Source organism: Cetorhinus maximus, chromosome 6 (assembly GCF_964194155.1).
Source record: "Cetorhinus maximus chromosome 6, sCetMax3.hap1.1, whole genome shotgun sequence".
Taxonomy (NCBI): Eukaryota; Metazoa; Chordata; class Chondrichthyes; order Lamniformes; family Cetorhinidae; genus Cetorhinus; species Cetorhinus maximus.
This window is the reverse complement of record NC_135884.1, coordinates 108058577-108076375: the sequence shown is the minus strand read 5'-3', so window position 1 is coordinate 108076375 and position 17799 is coordinate 108058577. Positions and strand designations below refer to the sequence as shown.

The following is a 17799-nucleotide window of genomic DNA, read 5'->3' as shown; positions in this document are numbered from 1 at the left end:
CCTCACAGTGGCAGGCAGCCAATGCAACAGTCAGTTCTCTTGAGTTTGCATGGAAGAAATCTGTGGACTGACCTGATAAAGGCATGTGCAAATAATTAGTGGGCAATAAATCTCCATTGAGTCAGCAGTGTAAATTTTAGCTGTTTTCAACTGATCCCTAACTGTTAGCAGAGCACTGCAGTTTAAAGTTTCAGAACGATATCTGAATAGTTCCAAACTGCCTCCTGTTTGAATACGAGGAAATATCCTGTGTTCTGTGCTGTTTCTTTCAGTCTTTATTTAGAAGATTGCAAGGTCAGTATAACTTTGAAAGTATAGAATGTGCAGTTTGCAAGATCGCTATTTGTTAATTACAGTTATTTTCAGCTAAATTTAGTTTTATTGAATTTTTGCCTGATGATTTTTCAAGGAAGTTTAGTTGATAGAAAATGATGTATTTTCTGTGATTTGAGATTTAAGGTGGCAAAATTTGGCTCCTTAGCAGCTGGACATTTGGTGACACAAGTGGCATTTGGATGTCAAAATGGCATCTGCAATGTGTGCAAACTTCTGGTGTGAACTGTGCTAGACAACATTTCGGTGAGCGTGTTAGCATGCACGCGGGTATGGAGTGTCCTTCGGAAGTATGCAGAATAGGCAGATTGTGACAACAATCAGCTTGTAGCTCCAGCAAACGCCATCTCTTAAACAAGCACAACTGAACATGCATTTAGCAGCATGAAAGGCCCCCAACCAGCGCTATTTACTACTTTCAGGTTAGTTGCTGTTTGATTTCTACTGGCTGGTGCTGTGATTGTAGAAGTGTTCACTGGTTTCTAGAGTTATTTAAGGTTGCTGACGTCTTCAGGGAGTGGTGTGGCATGTGCTGAAGGCTTTTGTTCTGACTTCAAGGATCCTACATTAAACACTTGCTGCCAGACATGAGCACAGTAGGTTGCATCCCCTTTGGACTAACATGACTGGGAGAATGAGCAGAGGCAACACAGACCAGGGCAAGCTGGTGCAGAAGGGAGCAGAGAGAGAAGGGCTCTCAGCAGGAGGCTATATTGTCCCAGACAGTTCAGGGAGCAATTCTCATACCTCAAACTCAGGAAGGAACAATGTTCCAGGTGTCTCTGCTTTACTAAGGATGTCGTCCCGGATGGGGACTGTAATGCTAGTGGCTGTGAAAGTGACTGTGGCCAAGATCTTTTATACATTGGCGCCTTCCAGGCTGGGAGCTGCAACATCTCCCAGTTCACCGTCCACTGTTGCATAAGGGAGGTCGCTGCGGCTCCACAGTCCATGTGAGCTGGATACATTTCATTTCTCCTGCCAACAAGTAGCAGGCTGAGCAAACACACAGCATCACAGATATTGCAGGCTTCCCAATGGTAGAGAGTGCCATTGACATTGTTTTACTGATGCCACAGCTATCTGGACCCACTGCCTTCACACAGTTTGTCTGGAGGCCCTCCTGGTCCCATGTGAATTGATCACATCTATTCTCCTTTCCATCAAGGCGTCAGATGCAGCATCAAAGAATGTTAGAGCAATATCTCTACTCTGTTGCATGATAATCCCCTCCTCTTCGTGCTCAGAATCCCTTTGACAGTTTGAGCACTTGCTGCAGCAAGGATTCACCTCCCCTTTAAGTAATGCAGGCTAGTTTTAAGTGGTGCTAACCTCACACTAACTTGGGACCCTTGCTGAAGTGTGCAGCCACTCAACAGTGAATTTGCCATTGTCTACACTCAGCCATCATGCAGATTAACAAGTTGGCGTGCTGTCTGCGTCAGAAGCAATGGTCGCTAGTCAGTTGTGCACCGCGATCCCCACACCCATTTTCAGGAGTCCCTCAGATTAACGGACTGTTTAACTTATTTTAAATTTCCCTAAAATTACCTGCGTTGAATAATTCTGATGCTGTTTTACACATTCTCATTACATATTGTGCTTTACATATTTGCAGATCATTATCATGTTGCTTAATTTTTATAATAAACTTATCATTTGATTCTATTCTCTTTAAATTTTTCTCTGTAACCCAGTATTTCCTTTGTGTAGAATTGTCATCCAAGCCTGTCATCTTTCCTCTTGGACTGTCTGCTGGAAAATGTCTGAGAGCACTTTTGGGTGACCAATCGTTTTATTTTGACACCCTTACCTTTCCTTAACATTTGTCTCCACTCCCCCTACTTAAATTTGGGAAACCTTGGTGGTGTTGGGGTGGGGGGAGCGGGGTGGGGGGGATTTGGAATTCAAAGATGTGAATGGACAATCTGCCAGACTATCCTTGGGTTGCATCAGGGAGAGGCAGGACTCCAAGATTACATCTGTAATTCCTCCAGCAGCCACAAAATGGAGGTGGGACACCACCTCACAGCAAGGAATGGAACAAAAATGGACAGATTAACTGAGGCTAATCTTTACATGGCTGATGCTTGGGAAAAAATTACTTGCTTCACGCTCTTGTTCCTTGAATGTATGGTTATTTCTCTTCAGCTTTTGACTCTCTGACCAATCTTATTCACTTGAGTGAATAAGTTGAGTGATAATAAGTGGGCTGGGTGGTGGTCTTTAATGTGATATTAAGCTATAGTGGAAATTGCCCAAAACTACATAAATTGCTCTGTATTGGGGATTTCTTTTGTTAAATGCAGCACAGAACAATAGTTTTTCCGAGTCTTTTGAAAATTGTAACATTACAATGGAAATGCCTGTGTGATTTTCAAAATGATTTTAGTGGCGATACAATTGTACCTTAAAGATGTTTGCTGATCTAATATTATTTCCTTCCCTAAACCCCTTCTTTCCTTTAAACCCTATCTCTTTTACCAAGCTTTTGGTCACTGCTCCTTATCTCTTATTCTTTTGATTGGCAACCATTTCCCCCATTACCCTTGAAGTGCCTTGAAGCATTTTTCTAAAATGTATGGATATATGTTAATTGGTTTGTATTTCATTTTATGATTTAGTTCTAGTTGTTCCTTTTAAAGAAGGAATTTTCAACAAGGATTTGTTAATTTTAGAATAAAACTGCCGCTTCATGTTCAGTTCTCTAATTGTGTTTTAGAATTAGAACCAATAAGAATGTAGAAAATAATCATGTTGCCAATATTGTGGACGGAGCAAGTGGGTATTGTGAAGTTTTAAAAACATTTATGCTCAGATACATATTGTGCATGCATCTTGTTGCCTTTTTAATTTCATTTTTGTAAACAAAATAAAACATAATCTAGAGGCAATAGGACAGATTTTCCTGTTCCTGTGCCAATGTATATAGGAATTTATCATGCCGATACCCTTACGAGATCCCGCTTGTCCGATTTTCTCCATGCACTGTGCCAAGGTAATCCAGTACGGTCCAGTCTAGGAGCAGAAAATCAGTCCTAATATTGTTAAGTGGAGGAATGGGACACAAAACTTTCTATATGTTGCGTCCTATAGTGAAGCAGCATCAGTGTCGTTAAATTGATTTGAATTGTGTATTTATACAGAAAAGGCGCATGCAATAATTTCTGGCATTACATGACTGTACCTGGAGGTGTCAGCTCAGCTTAGTTGGTAGCATTTTTGCCTTTGAGTCAGAAGTTCACAGGTTCGTGCTCCACCATGAACTTGGCACACAATCTAAGCCATTACTTCATTGCAGCACTTAGGGACTGCTGCATTGTTGGAGATGCTGGAAGCGGGCTTGTGTCTGTTTAGTACCCTGTCACATCATCAGGTCAATGGGTTATTAGTGAAGTGGAGTCATTTTTTTTCCACTGGGAAACATAATGGGTTGATTTCAGTGGAAAAGGAAATTGGGCAGGATGTGAAAGGAGTGCTATCATCCAATTTGCACTGCTGCTGAAGACCTGTGCTGTCTTTTGAGTGAGATGTTAAACTACATATTTGTCCACCAGCTCAGGTGTATATGAAAGGGCAAGCTATTTTGGTGTCCTGGACAACATTCTTCCTTCAATCTACTAAAAACAGATTTTCCTATCACTTATTTCCTGTTTGTGGGATCTTGCAAATGTGCAAATTGGCTGCCATGATTACCTATGAAATTACAATGATTTCTCTTCACTAATAATCTATTGATTTGAAGACATGATATGGTGCTAATTCAATATAAACTCTCTTTTTATGAGGGCTGATTTTATGAGAGTATTTATTTGTCAGCTTGACCGATGGTGACTGGTGACTAATGGTGAGGTGAGATCTGTAATCTAACATTGTTTTGGTCTATTTATTCCAGGTTTACCAGAAGATTTCCACAATAAAGATTACAGACCACCTTCAGACCCTCCGTGCATTATTGACAAGTTATGTGCTGTGCATGACGGATTGGAATTGGAGGCAAAGGGAATTAAACAACATTACTGGAAGCCATACATTAGGAAACTTTTTGAGAGAAAGGTTTGACAAGTGAAAGGATTACTGCTTATAAATTATAGAGTTTATCATTTCTGTTAAATTCAGATTGCAGCCTGTGAGGGGGTCAGCACTCATCCATTCAGGGGGCTGCTAATCCTGCACTGCCTACCTCCATTTATGTATACATTGACTAGAGAACTGGTGCTAATACACAAACATTGAGCTTTGTAGCCATTAAGGTGAAAAATGTTCATACTTAGTGAGGAAAGCTGCCCTTCTTGAGTATGCATTGCCAGAATCAGGGACTGCAGAATGAAGCATGGCATGGTGCAGTGTAAAACTCAGCCTCCCTTGTGCCGACAATATTTCTCCATCTCAACTTTGTACAGGAACCCTGTCTGCACCACTTCAACGTTTCCCAATTTGTGCAGCAGCCATCCTGTGCGCTCCCCAACACGTTAGTTCTACATTAGTGGTAGCTCTTTGCTCTACATTTAATCAATAAGAAATTAAAATTGCCTAAATACCGAAACTGCAGGAGTCTTACAGAGGCACAGACACAGACACATACACATCCCTTTAGCATTGGCTACATTCAAACAGATCCAAGAGATGATAAATTAGTATTGAACCCACTATGTCACCCATTTGTCAAATTTCCAGCTTTAAAAGAAGGATCTGTATCAATTCAAAGCAGACAGCTTTTATGTTTATGAATCATTTAACATTTCTTGACACAAGTTACTGAAAATGCTGTATTTGTGATTGATCACAGACCCTGAAGGGAAGAGGAGAAACTCTAACTGGCTTTCTGGACCCTGGGAACTTTGCAGAAAGTGTGTAAGTCATGCAGAAATTCTATCTCTCAGGCATCAAAGAATTTTTTTTTCCCTGTCTGAATTCAAAGGATTTGTTATCGTGTGAAAAGCAGAAAACTGTACTTGTGTGGGAGTTGGGATTCTATGATGTTTCTGTTAAGTGAAATATCCAAGTTCTTTTGATTAGCCTCCATTCAGAATTGCTATTCAGACTTTTTTTAAATTGAATTGAATTTTTAAAAAATCTGGAATTAATAGTCTAATGATGACCATGAAATTGATTGTTGTAAAAAAAAAACATCTGGTTCACTAATGCATTGTAGGGAAGGAAATCTGCCATCCGTACCTGGTCTGGCCTACATGTGACTCCAGACCCACAGCAATGTGGTTGATTCTTAAATATCCTCTGAAATGGTCTAGCAAGCCACTCAGTTGTATCAAACCACTATAGAGTCTAAGAGGAATGAAACCGGACGGACTACCCAGCATCAACCTAGACACTGGAAACAGCAACAGGAAACGCAGCCCTGTCGACCCTGCAAATTCCTCCTTACTGACATCTGGGGGCTAGTGCCAAATTTGAGAGGGCTGTCTCACAGACTAGTCAAGAATCAGCCTGACATAGTCATACTCACGGAACCATGCCTTACAGATAATGACCCAGACACCACCATCGCCATCCCTAGGTATGACCTGTCCCACCAACAGGACAGAAACAGCGGAGGTGGTGGCACAGTGATATATAGTTAGGAGGGAGTTGCCCTGGGAGTCTTCACATTGGCTCCAGACCCCATGAAGTCTCATGGCATCCGGTCAAACGTGGGCAAGGAAACTCCCAGCTGGTTACCACATACAGCACACACACAGCCCCACCCCCTCCCTCAGCTGATGAATCAGTATTCCTTCATGTTGAACACCAGTTGGAGGTAACACTGAAGGTGGCAAGAGCGTAGGATGTACTCTGTGGGGGACTTCAATGTCCATCACCAAGAGTGATTGGTAGCACCACTACAGACCGAGCTGGCCAAGTCTTAAAGGACATAGCTGCTAGACTGGGTCTGCGGCAGGTTGTGAGGGAACCAACAAGAGGGAAAAACTTACTTGACCTCATCCTCACTAACCTGCCTGCCGCAGTTGCATATGTCCATGACAGTATGAGTAGGAGTGGTCACCGCATGGTCGTTGTGGAGACAAAGTCCCATCTTCAAATTGAGAATATCCACCATCGTGTTGTGTGGAACTACTGCCGTGCTAAATGGGATAGATTTTGAATAGATCTAGCAACTCAAGACTGGGCAACCATGAGCTGCTGTGGGCAATCAGCAGCAACAGAATTGCACTCGACCACAATCTGCAACCTCATGGCCTGGCATCTCCCTGGTTCAATGAGGAGTGCAGGAGGGCATGCCAGGAGCAGCACCAGGCATACCTAGAAATTAAGTGTCAACCTGGTGAAGCTACAGCACAGGACTACTTGTGTGCCAAACAGCATAAGCAGCAAGTGATAGAGCTAAGCGATTCCATAACCAACGGATCAGATCTAAGCTCTGCAGTCCTGCTACATCCAGTCATGAATGGTGGTGGACAATTAAACAACTCACTGGAGGAGGCAGCTCCACAAATATCCCCATCCTCAACGATGGGGGAGCCCAGCACATCAGTGCAAAAGATAAGGCTGAAGCATTTGCAACTATCTTCAGCCAGAAGTGCCAAGCGGATGATCCATCTTGGCCTCCTCCAGAGGTCCCCAGCATCACAGATGTCAGCCTTCAGCCAATTCAATTCATTCCACGTGATATCAAGAAACGATTGAAGGCACTGGATAGTGCAAAGGCTATGGGCCCTGACAATATTCCGGCAATAGAACTGAAAACTTGTGCTCCAAAACTTGCCGCGCCCCTTGCCAAGCTATTCCAGTACAGCTACAGCACTGGCATCTACCAGACTATGTGGAAAATTGCCCAGGTATGCCCTGTACACAAAACGCAGGACAAATCCAACACGGCCGATTACTGCCCCATCAGTCTATTCTCGATCATCAGTAAAGTGATGGAAGGAGTCATCAATAGTGTTATCAAGTGGCACTTGCTTAGCAATAACCTGCTCACTGATGCTCAGTTTGGGTTCTGCCAGGACTACTCCTGATCTCATCACAACCTTGGTTCAAACATGGACAAAAGGGCTGAACTTGAGGTGAGGTGAGAGCGACTGTCCTTGACATCAAGGCAGCATTTCACAGAATGTGGCATCAAGGAGCCCGGGCAAAACTAGAGTCAATGAGGGGGAAATCTCTGCTGGTTGAAGTCATACCTAGCACAAAGGAAGCTCGTGCTTGTTGGAGGTCAGTCATCTCAGTTTCAGGACATCACCGCAGGAGTTCCTCAGGGTAGTGTCCTAGGCCTAACCATCTGCAGCTAGTTCATGAGGTCAGAAGTGGGGATGTTCACTGATGATTGCACAATGTTCAGCACCATTGTGATTCCTCAGATACTGAAACAGTTCATGTCCAAATGCAGCAAAACCTGGACAATATCCAGGCTTAGGCTGACAAGTTGCAAGTAACATTCGTGCCACACAAATGTCAGGCAATGACCATCTCCAACAAGAGAGAATCTAACCATTGTCCCTTAACATTGAGTGGCATTACCATGGCTGAATCCCCCACTGTCAACATCCTGGGAGATACCATTAAACAGAAACTGAACTGGATTAGCCACATAAATACTGTGGCTACAAGAGCAGGTCAGAGGCTAGGAATCCTGTAGCAAGTAACTTGCCTCCTGACTCCCCAAAGCCTGTCCACCGTCTACAAGGCACAAGTCAGGAATGTGATGGAATGCTCTCCACTTGCCTGGATGAGTGCAGCAAGCTGCTTTGTCCTGGATAGTGTTGAGCTTCTTCAATGTTGTTGGAGCTGTTGTCTTGTTGGAAAGATTTTGCCTGGCACTTGTGTGGTGTGAATGTTACTTGCCACTGCTGCACATGGGCATGGACTGCTTCTGTATCTGAGGAGTGACAAATGGAACTGAACACTCTGCAATCATGAGCGAACATCCCCACTTCTGACCTTATATTGGTGGGAAGGTCATTGATGAAGCTGCTTAAAATTGTTGGGCCTAGGACACTATCATGAGGAACTCCTGAAGTGATGTCTGGGACTGAGATGATTGGTCTCCAGTAGCCACTACCATCTTCCCTTGTGCTAGGTGTGACTGCAGCCAGTAGAGATTTGATTCCCATTGCTTTCCATTTTGTTGTCTGTTTACTGCAGACACAGGCAAAGCCAAGCTTCATGCTAAATGATTATAGTGATAACTGTACTACTGAATGGCTGCACTCCTGAGCAGGAGTGCAAAATTGTGAGAGGCAAAGATGAATACAATTTTATTTCCTGAGCTCTGAACGTTGATAGCATTTCTGAAGTTAGAAAAGAGATGACAAGATAGTTCTCTTCCATCATTAGAATTTTGGAGACGCTCTCCCAATGATCACAGGGTACCAGTATAGGACTAAGCCATACAGACCAGAGGCTTCCAGATTGAATTTCCAGTCTCTGGAGAGTGAACTGAACTAGCAATTGATGTGCTACATGGGCACAGGCATCTGGGTGAAGTAGGATGAAAAATTAACCAGGGGTCTGCTTCCTATTCATGATCCCTGCTGAAAAATACATGAGTGAACATTGTAAAAGCACAATTGGCTTTGCCTGTGATGCTTCTCATGGTTGAATAACTTGCTAACACACTATTTAAGCTCATATGTAAAGAATAGCCATTTGGGTGAGATACTGCAAAGCTCCCATCAGATTGGAAAATAGCAAATGTAACTCCTCTATTCAAGAAAGGAAGGAGACCAAAAGCAGGTAACTAAAGGACAGTTAGCCTAACGTCTGTCATAGGAATATTGCTGGAATCTGTTATTAAGGAGGTTATAGCACGGCACTTAGAAAATCTTAATGCAATTATGCAGACTTAATATGGTTTTGTGAAAGGGAAATCATGTTTGACTCATTTTTCGGGTTCTTCGAGGAAGTAACAAGTAATGTGGATAAAAGGGAACCTGTAGTTGTTGTCTTGGATGTCTTGGATTTCCAAAAGGCATATGATAAGGTGTCACATCAAAGGTGCTACACAAAATAAGAGCTCACAGTGTAAGGAAAACATTATCATGGATAAAGGATTGGTTGGCTAACAGGAAGCAAGAGAGCAGGGGTAAATGAGTCATTTTCAGGTTGGCAAGCTGCAACCAGTGGAATACCACAGGGATCAGTGCTGAGGCCTCAACTATTTACAATGTATATAAGTAACTTGGATGAATGAATTTAATGTATTCCCTAAATTTGCTGATAACACAAAGATAGGAAAATAAATTGTGAGGAGGACAGAAAGAGTCTATAAAGGGATTTAGATAGGTCAGGTGAATAGGCAAAACATTGAAAGGTGGAATATAATGTGGGAAATTGTGAACTTGTCCACTTTGGCAGGGAGAATAGAAAAGCAGTATATTATTTAAATGGAGAAAGATTGTAAAACTGCAGTACATGAATCACAAAAAGTTAGTGCTGTATGTAGGTACAACAAGTTGTTATGACTGGTCCTCAGGTGATTTGTTAACTCCATGAATAGGACCCCAATTTTGTCATGCTTCTGGATGGAGAGAAATGAGCTGGTGCTCCTCCTTTATTCAACCCACTCGGTTGGTTGCAGCAAGGTTAATTTAAAAGGGATCCCTTCCCACCCCCCGTGGATACCTTTTTCCAGTCCAGATGTATATATTTTTTAGAAGGAGCCAATTTAACCAGGCTTTTGTGAGTCAAAGAAAGAGTGAGTTTATTAGTTACTAAAACCCGAGAAAAATAATAAAAACGCAACACACATACACACAAATCAGAAATGAGAAGTTAAGAGCCCAAATAAAAGTTTTAAAAATATACGAATCAGCCTTTGGCTTGTCCGTGAGGCGTAGATGGCGACACGTTGCGGCTGGCAAGTTGGGTGATTCCGGTAGAGCTGACCTTGGCAGTTTTGCAGTTGGTTTGGAAACACTTGGTTCTGCAGGGTAGCTGAAGAGACTATCCTATTTCCTTTTTGTTTGTGGCTTTTGCTGAGCCCTGCCTCCAGCAACAGACAGCGAGAGAGAGAGACTTCGCCTGCAGCCGCAGGGGTGACTAGTTGGCCTTCTTGTGCTGTCATTCTCACAGCACACCAGCACACTAGCACTGCTCCACAGCTAGCTCTCTAACCCATATGTTTTCCTGTGTATTCCAGGAGGGGAGATAATTGTCTCGTATTCATATCAGAACAATTTGCACATATAAATCAACAGGAATTGGACTTTTGGGTAACTGCTGAGACTTGCAAATCAGTCTTTTGTCTCTGCAACTACAGGAGATTAAAATTCAGTCTTCTGCATCTTTCCTACCTCCTTTTCAAATGTCTCTGACTGAAGAAAGCCTGACACCTTTTCAGGTGTGATATTCCATGTTCTCTCAGAACAGGTCTGCCAGTATAATCCACATAGCAATTTTCTAGAAAGTATCCACTTTACATTATCAGCCATCTTTTGCTCAGTGTCCTCACTTGTATCTCTTTAAAAACATACAAGTCTTCCTTAAAAAGTTCAATATGCCCTTAAGTAATTCGTAGCGGTAATCGGCTTTTCATGACAAAGTGATTAGGAAGACAAATAGAATTTGGTGTTTATTGCAAAGAGAATGGAATATAAAAGTAGGTAAGTTCTGCTATAATTGTATAGGGGTTGGTGAGACTGCATCTGGAGTACTGTGTACAGTTTTGGCCTTCTGACTTAAAGGATATAATAACATTAGAAGCAGTTCAGAGAAGGTTCACTCGACTGAACCTAGGATGAAGGAGTTGTCTTATGAGGAAAGTTTGAACAGGTTGGGCCTGTTGTATCCATTAGAGTTTAGAAGAATGAGAGGTGATCTTGTTGAAACATAAGGTTGTGAGGGGATTTGAGGGGTGGTTGCTGAAAGGATGCTTCCCCTTGTGGGAGAGACTAGAACTAGGGAACACAGTTTAAAAATAAGGGGACTCCCATTTAAGAAGGAGATGAGGAGAATTACTTTTCTCTCAGAGGGTCTTTGGTCTGTGGAATTCTCTTCCCCCGAGAGCGGTGGAGGCAGGGTCATTGAATATTTTTAAGGCTGCGTTAGATTCTTGACTAACAAGGGAGTCAAAGGGTGTAGTGGGTAGACAGAAAAGTGGAGTTGAGGCCACATTCAGATCAGCCATGATCTTATTAAATGGTGGAGCAGGCTTAAGTGGTTGAATGGCATTTTTCTGCTCCTAATTTGTATGTTCATATACTGAAGGGCAGCTGGCGCCTGTGGGTCTGTACCCTACCAAGAGTCAGCCCTTTATGAAAATACATTCAGGGGGAGCAAATTGGGTTGCTGGAGTTCTCATCAAACTTTAAGATTATAAGTCAGCTGTGTCCCAACGATGGACAGTGTGTCCCAACGATGGACAGTGTGTGAAAACCAGAAAGCGTGGCACAAGATAATCTTCCAGGAAGCCCTGCCACTGACACTTAAACTTTTGACAGCAGGTTTTGCATTGAGCACACGTCATTAAGGAAGGGAGACAGTAACTGCCTGCTGCAACTGGTGCTATAATTAGAGTGTCATTGGAAACGCTGAAAGCATTTTAACTTGGAACACACTTCTAGACAACAGTTGTTTTAAAATTGCTGCATATAAATAACATTAAAATATTTTACCAAGTGCTTGATTTTGCATCAGCTTGCCAGTAGCTTATTGAACAATATTTTTATGTTGCAGTTGGGTAGAGGCTGAGGAACAATTTGACTGGGCACTTCATATGGGTTTGGAAAAATTTGTTTTTCATGCCTTGGAGTAACTCCAGTTTGATGTTGTTCCAGAGTTTTGGCCAACATTTATTCCTCAGCCAGTACCACCTAAAGAGTTTACCTGATTAATTATCATATTGCTGATTGTAGGACCTTGCTGTGCACAAATTGGTTAGCGTGTTTGTTTATGTTAGAATCTTAACTACACTTGGAATATACGTCATTGGCTGTGAAATACTTTGCCAGATCATGAGGATATGAAAAGTGCAAGTGCTTTCTTTAAAGCATTTGCAAATATGGAAAGTACCTGAATAACTGGGGTCTGGCATTATTTTAGGACATATTCTGTTATTTTTTTTCTCTATTTTGTTACAGTAAAGCCATTAACAAGGCCTATGATGAATATGTGCTAACGGTGGGAAACATAGATGAAAGGATTTTCCTGGCAGATGATGCAGATGAAGAGATAGGAACCCCAAACAGGTTTCTGAGGAAAATGTCAAATGCAGAAACAGCTGAAAGGATGCAAGTGGAGCACAATCTTCAACAACATTTTGACAATGTAGGTATTGAGCTTTCTAGATGAAACTGTGACAGATAGTAATGTGTTAGATTTACTAAATAACACTGGAAAACTTATGGACTGCAAATCCAGCAATTGCAATGGGATGGCAGCTACTGGCCTCATTGGAATTTGTAGGGCCAGTAGAAGAACATCTGATGTGCATCTAACAACTGGTTTCCGTACCACCACACGCACATCTTGTGTGCCTGCACCTAGGACCAAAGAGCCAATACTGTTTCCTTCCTTGTAAGAAGGAGACTAATATTAACTTTTAAAAAAATTATCCATCCTCTGTGGTCCAGGCTAGTTGTGTCTCACCTCTGCTATTCTGATGACTAGCACACCAACTGACTCAGTACATTGACCTCCAGGACGAGGCCGGGCCCCTAATGGAAGCAGGAATGCTCAGAAAAGGGAGTCCAGCCTCTGGCCCTGTTCGCTCTGACATGGGTTGTCTCAGAAAGGGCAGGATTTTCCCAGTAAGGTAGGAACTAGTGTATTTGAGCCCCAGCCTTTTCCAAGAATCCTGCTGGAAACTTGCTGAAGTAGTTGTGCAAGTCCAACAGAACTGTTGAGGATATTTAATTCCATGTGGTCTAATAAAGCACTTCAACTATTAAATTGGATTTTATATCATTTTGTATATACGTTTTAAATACTTTTATTGACTGAAGTCATAGGATCAAAAAAACTCTTTTAGATTGAAGTCATGCTCTGTGACATCAATGAGACACTTTAAGATGTGCAGTATTAAAAGTACAGAATCACCCTGAATCAAATAATGAAATATGATTGAATGAAGGTTATTATTAATTGTTGGTTGAGTATCTTGATCATGAACATGTGCCTTTGCGTACAGAGGACCACATTAGTGGGCTACAATCACCCTGTGAGACATTAGTAACATTAATGTGTTCATATGGAATCCCATTTTCCACATTTTAATGAGAAGGTTAAGCCATTTAAAATAAATTGGTTAAAATAGCAAACAAATGAATTTTATCAAACATCATGGGCTGGATTTTCCAGCACCGCCAGGATCGCCCGGTCCTGCTGAAAGTCAGTGGACTATTGGCTGGACCGCTGTATCTCCCGCTGCAGGTCCCACCATGACGGAGCCAGAAAATCAAGGTCCATAACATTTGCTGTTCTATTTATACAAAATCTATTTTGAAGATCGGGATGCCCAAACACCTAAGTAGTTTTTACTATTTGAAGTGATTATGTATTTTTACAGTACACATAATGGGAAGCTGAACCTTATAAAGAGAGCAAATTCCTGCTGTGTGTTCCCAGCAGCACCAAGCACGCATATCATGAGGTTTCATACCCTTGCAATGATTTCCATGTCAAGAATGAGAAGCATGAATTTCAGTGACATTCAGTCTTACACACCAAGTCCAGACTGTCAAAAAAGAACTTAAAAACATGAGAAATAGGAGCATGAGTAGACCATACATTACTATTTGTCTCTTCATCTACGTCATTAATATAAATTGTAAATAGCTGAGGCCTCAGTACTGACCCTTGTGGCACTCCATTAGTTACAGCCTGCCAACTTGAAAATGCCCCGTTTATCCCTACTCTCTGCTCCCAGTCCATTAACTAATTTTCTATCCAAGCTAATATATCACCCCCAACTCCATGAGCTCTTGTGTATTAACCTTTTGCGTGGCATCTTATCGAAGGCCTTTTGGAAGTTCAGGTAAACTACACCATCTAGTTCCCTTTATCTACCTTACCAGTTACATGCTGCAAAAAATTTGTCATATACGATTAACCTTTCATAAAACCATGTTGGCTTTATCTGATCATACTATGATTTTCTAAGTACATAGCTAAGACTTCCTTCATAATAGATTCCAGCATTTTCCTGACAACTAAGGTCAGGCTAACTGGCCTGTAGTTCCATTTTCTTTCTCCCTCCTTTCTTGAATAGTGGTGTTACATTTGCTAACTTCCAATCCATTGGGACCAGTCTAGACTCTAGGGAATTTTGGGAAGTTATAAAGAGTGCATTCACTATCTCTGCCATCTAGAACCCTAGGATATAGGCCATCAGGTCCTAGAAATTTGTAAGATTTCTGCGGTGCAAGTTCTCACTTTTATTAGCCCTAAGTTGCCTTCTATTTCTGGTATGTAATTTGTGCCTACCACAGTGAAGGCAGACACACAATATTTGTTCAGTGTCTGTCCCATTTCATCAAACCCAATGACAATTTCTCCCATCTCTACCTCTAAGACACCAACAATTATTTTTGCACATTTGTAAAAGCTCTTGCATTCTGCTTTTTATATTCCTGGCTACTCTTATACCCTATATTTTTCCATTTTATCAACTTTTTGCTGGCCCTTTGCTAGTTTCTGACACACTCTCAATCATCAGGCTTACAACTATTCTTCACAACATTATAAACCAAGTCTCCTATTCGAATAGTATTTTTAATTTCCTTAGTAAGCTATGAACAGATCTTCCCTGCTGAGTTTTTGTTTTTTATTGGAATGTATTTGTGTTGAACTTTTTTGAATTGCTGCTTTAAATGTTTCCCAATGTTTATTTATTGCCATATCTTTTAATCTATTGTTATGATCTCAAGGGAAACCATTAACTTCTAAAAAGAAATTCGAACTTCCATTATTAACTGTAAGAACTATGCCACAAGGTTTCGTGTTTTAAACAAAAACTTTACTGTACAAGAATTAAACAAAGCAAGGACTACTAATTTAACACTATATTTTGTAAACCTTTATCCTTTAAACCTGAAAATCTTAGCAGACCATTTTCCATTCTGTTTTTAATTCCACCCAAGACTTTCCCTATATTTACCAGGATCTTGAGGGCTCTTTTAATTCTCCTGGGACCAAATCAATGTGTGCCACAGCTCTCAAAAATTCACTTTGACTCTCCTCAGTTCCCAGTCTGGCACTTAAACTTCTAGAGCTCTCTCTCTCTGTGAGGATCCCACTACCAATCTCTTCCACTAACTTCATCAGGCAGATCTGACAGTTTCAATTCCTCATGAATTTTGACTTTTCATTCCAAGCATTTTCTGCTTAGTGACTCAAACTCAGGAACACCCCTGGTTCCTAAAGACCTCACTGCTCCTTGTGCTGACTGCTGGCAGATAAACAACTGCCTTCTCACAGCCTTCCAAGCTGACTGTTTCTTTGAGAAAACACACAGATAAACCCAAAACAAAAGACTGCCTCTCTGCAATCTAATCCCCATGGCAACATGGCACCCTGGGGTGTTCCAGATAGTGATTCATCCATCATCCATAATTGCCAAACCCATCCTTTGATGCGTTACAAGCCCCCTGTGCCCATCAGAGGCCACTCCCAAGGTCTTTCCACCGCTGCATTTACCCTCCCCCTCCTAATTTTGTCCAACTCTGACCTTCCACCCCACTGACCCTCCTCCTAACTCCAGGTCTGGCTACAGCAACGATCGCCATTGGGGACTAGTTGCAGTCTCAGTAGTAGCCACCGCTTCCATTTGATTGCTGGCAACTCTCAGAGGCAGAACCTGCTCCCCAGATCAGAGTGGAAGTCTCACCTCAAGCCAGCTAATGGCTGGGTGGCTGTTAAATGGCAATGAGATGAGCCAGCCAAGCAGTGGCAGGCTTGTCCCCAACTTTTACGTTGGGGGCAGGGACCCCACCCTATGAAATCCAGACCACTGCTTTTTGATATTAATAGTGCCAAAAGTTGTCCTAGGTTGCTGAACTGTCTCAGGCATTAGTTCAATCTGGTGCTCATTAGAATGATGAGGGATGATAACAGCAGCTGAACGTTGAGCCCATTTGTGTCCTGACCTCAGTACTGAGCCAAGTTCTAACAGCAAACACAATTTTATGATGCCAGATTTCTGCTCCACCAACATGCAACACTCTTACAATTTTTAAGTGATGACATACTGATAAGGCAGGATATTAGTATATAGCATTTATTTATACTCAACACACAGCATTCTGATAAAGTCAGGGGGTTCAATTCTAATCCAATGTGCCAAGCATCTTTGTTACATAACAATATCTGAAAGTAGTTACAAGGCTGGGTGAATGACCTTAATGCAGAGTGGCCACTAGATTATTTTTTTTAAATCCTATTATGAAAGTTTAGTCTAAAGGATAATTTTCTGACTCAGTGGACAGTGCCTAGTTGACAGACTCACTTGAGGGGTGGGGTTGGTGGGGAGAGAGCAGGGGATGGTGTGCAGGGAACACAATGCTAGAAATTTGAGTGCACGCTATTAAATTAATGGTTGGAAGATCATGCAAAGAACCTCCAAATTCATGATATGTGCTCCTGACAGACAACACTCTCCAGCAAGTGTGCCATTGGAAAATTACCCCTTAATGTAATTTTAGATCCAGGTTCTAAGGATAGACACACAAATATAAATTCCTTGAATTAATTCCTCATAACCCACTTGTGACAGTCGCTAAATATTGTGCAATTTGCAGTCTCCTTGTACAATATTTAATTTTGGAATAATCTCTAGATAGATTAGGGTGAAAGATTTTGATTACCTTAATATTATTTATTTTTTTCATCAGTCCAGGACACACTCAGTTTCAACACCACTTACAGGTCGCAAATATATGAAGGAGAGCAACCTTTGTGTGACTCCAATATCCTCTGCAACACAGTGTGTTAGTCGTCTTCATGCCATACTAACAGGACTGAAAAATACTCCAAGTGAGAAATTATTACAGATTTTCAGGTGAGCTATGAATGTTAAGGTACAGGTTATTTTCTTTCAGGTACCATTTTACAGTTAGAGATGTCCCCCAAATAACACCCTGGTTATTAATATTTGTTCAATGTTTGAGATACTGAACAAGATTTTATGGTTGGCGGGGTCATAAAACCCTACTCCAGCAGGCTGCTCTGCAGCCAATTTAATGCTCGGAGGGGCGTTAAGTGGCTCAAGGCAAGACCTCTGTCCCTAATCTGATTGGATTGCAATAATCTGGTCCTATCAGCGCCACTGAGAGCAGTGGCTGCTACTGGGACTGCATCCAGTCCTGAAGGAGAAGAGCCAGGAACCAGATGACAGGTACGCTGGGGGGTTCTCGGCGGGGCCATGATAGGACGCTTCGGGATGAGGGGGGAAACGAGGAGGGCGGAGGCCAGGGTGCACAAGCGTGGGGTGGAGTAGAGGATATTTGGACCGGGGCAGAACTTGGGGCGGCCTCTAGCCAGAAAAGGGGACCCATGGCGAAGGCAGCCACC

General features: G+C 42.0%; 1 protein-coding gene across 5 annotated transcripts in view; it reads left to right on the top strand.

Moving 5' to 3' along the window:
* rbl2 (retinoblastoma-like 2 (p130)) overlaps window positions 1-17799 on the top strand; it is a 178496-nt gene that overhangs the window by 104119 nt on the left and 56578 nt on the right. For all 5 annotated transcript variants that reach the window (XM_078544278.1, XM_078544280.1, XM_078544276.1 and 2 more), the window contains 4 exons: window positions 4229-4389; window positions 5123-5187; window positions 12372-12558; window positions 17121-17287. In XM_078544278.1, coding sequence (XP_078400404.1) covers window positions 4229-4389; window positions 5123-5187; window positions 12372-12558; window positions 17121-17287 — 580 coding nt within the window. The remainder of the gene's footprint in view (window positions 1-4228; window positions 4390-5122; window positions 5188-12371; window positions 12559-17120; window positions 17288-17799) is intronic.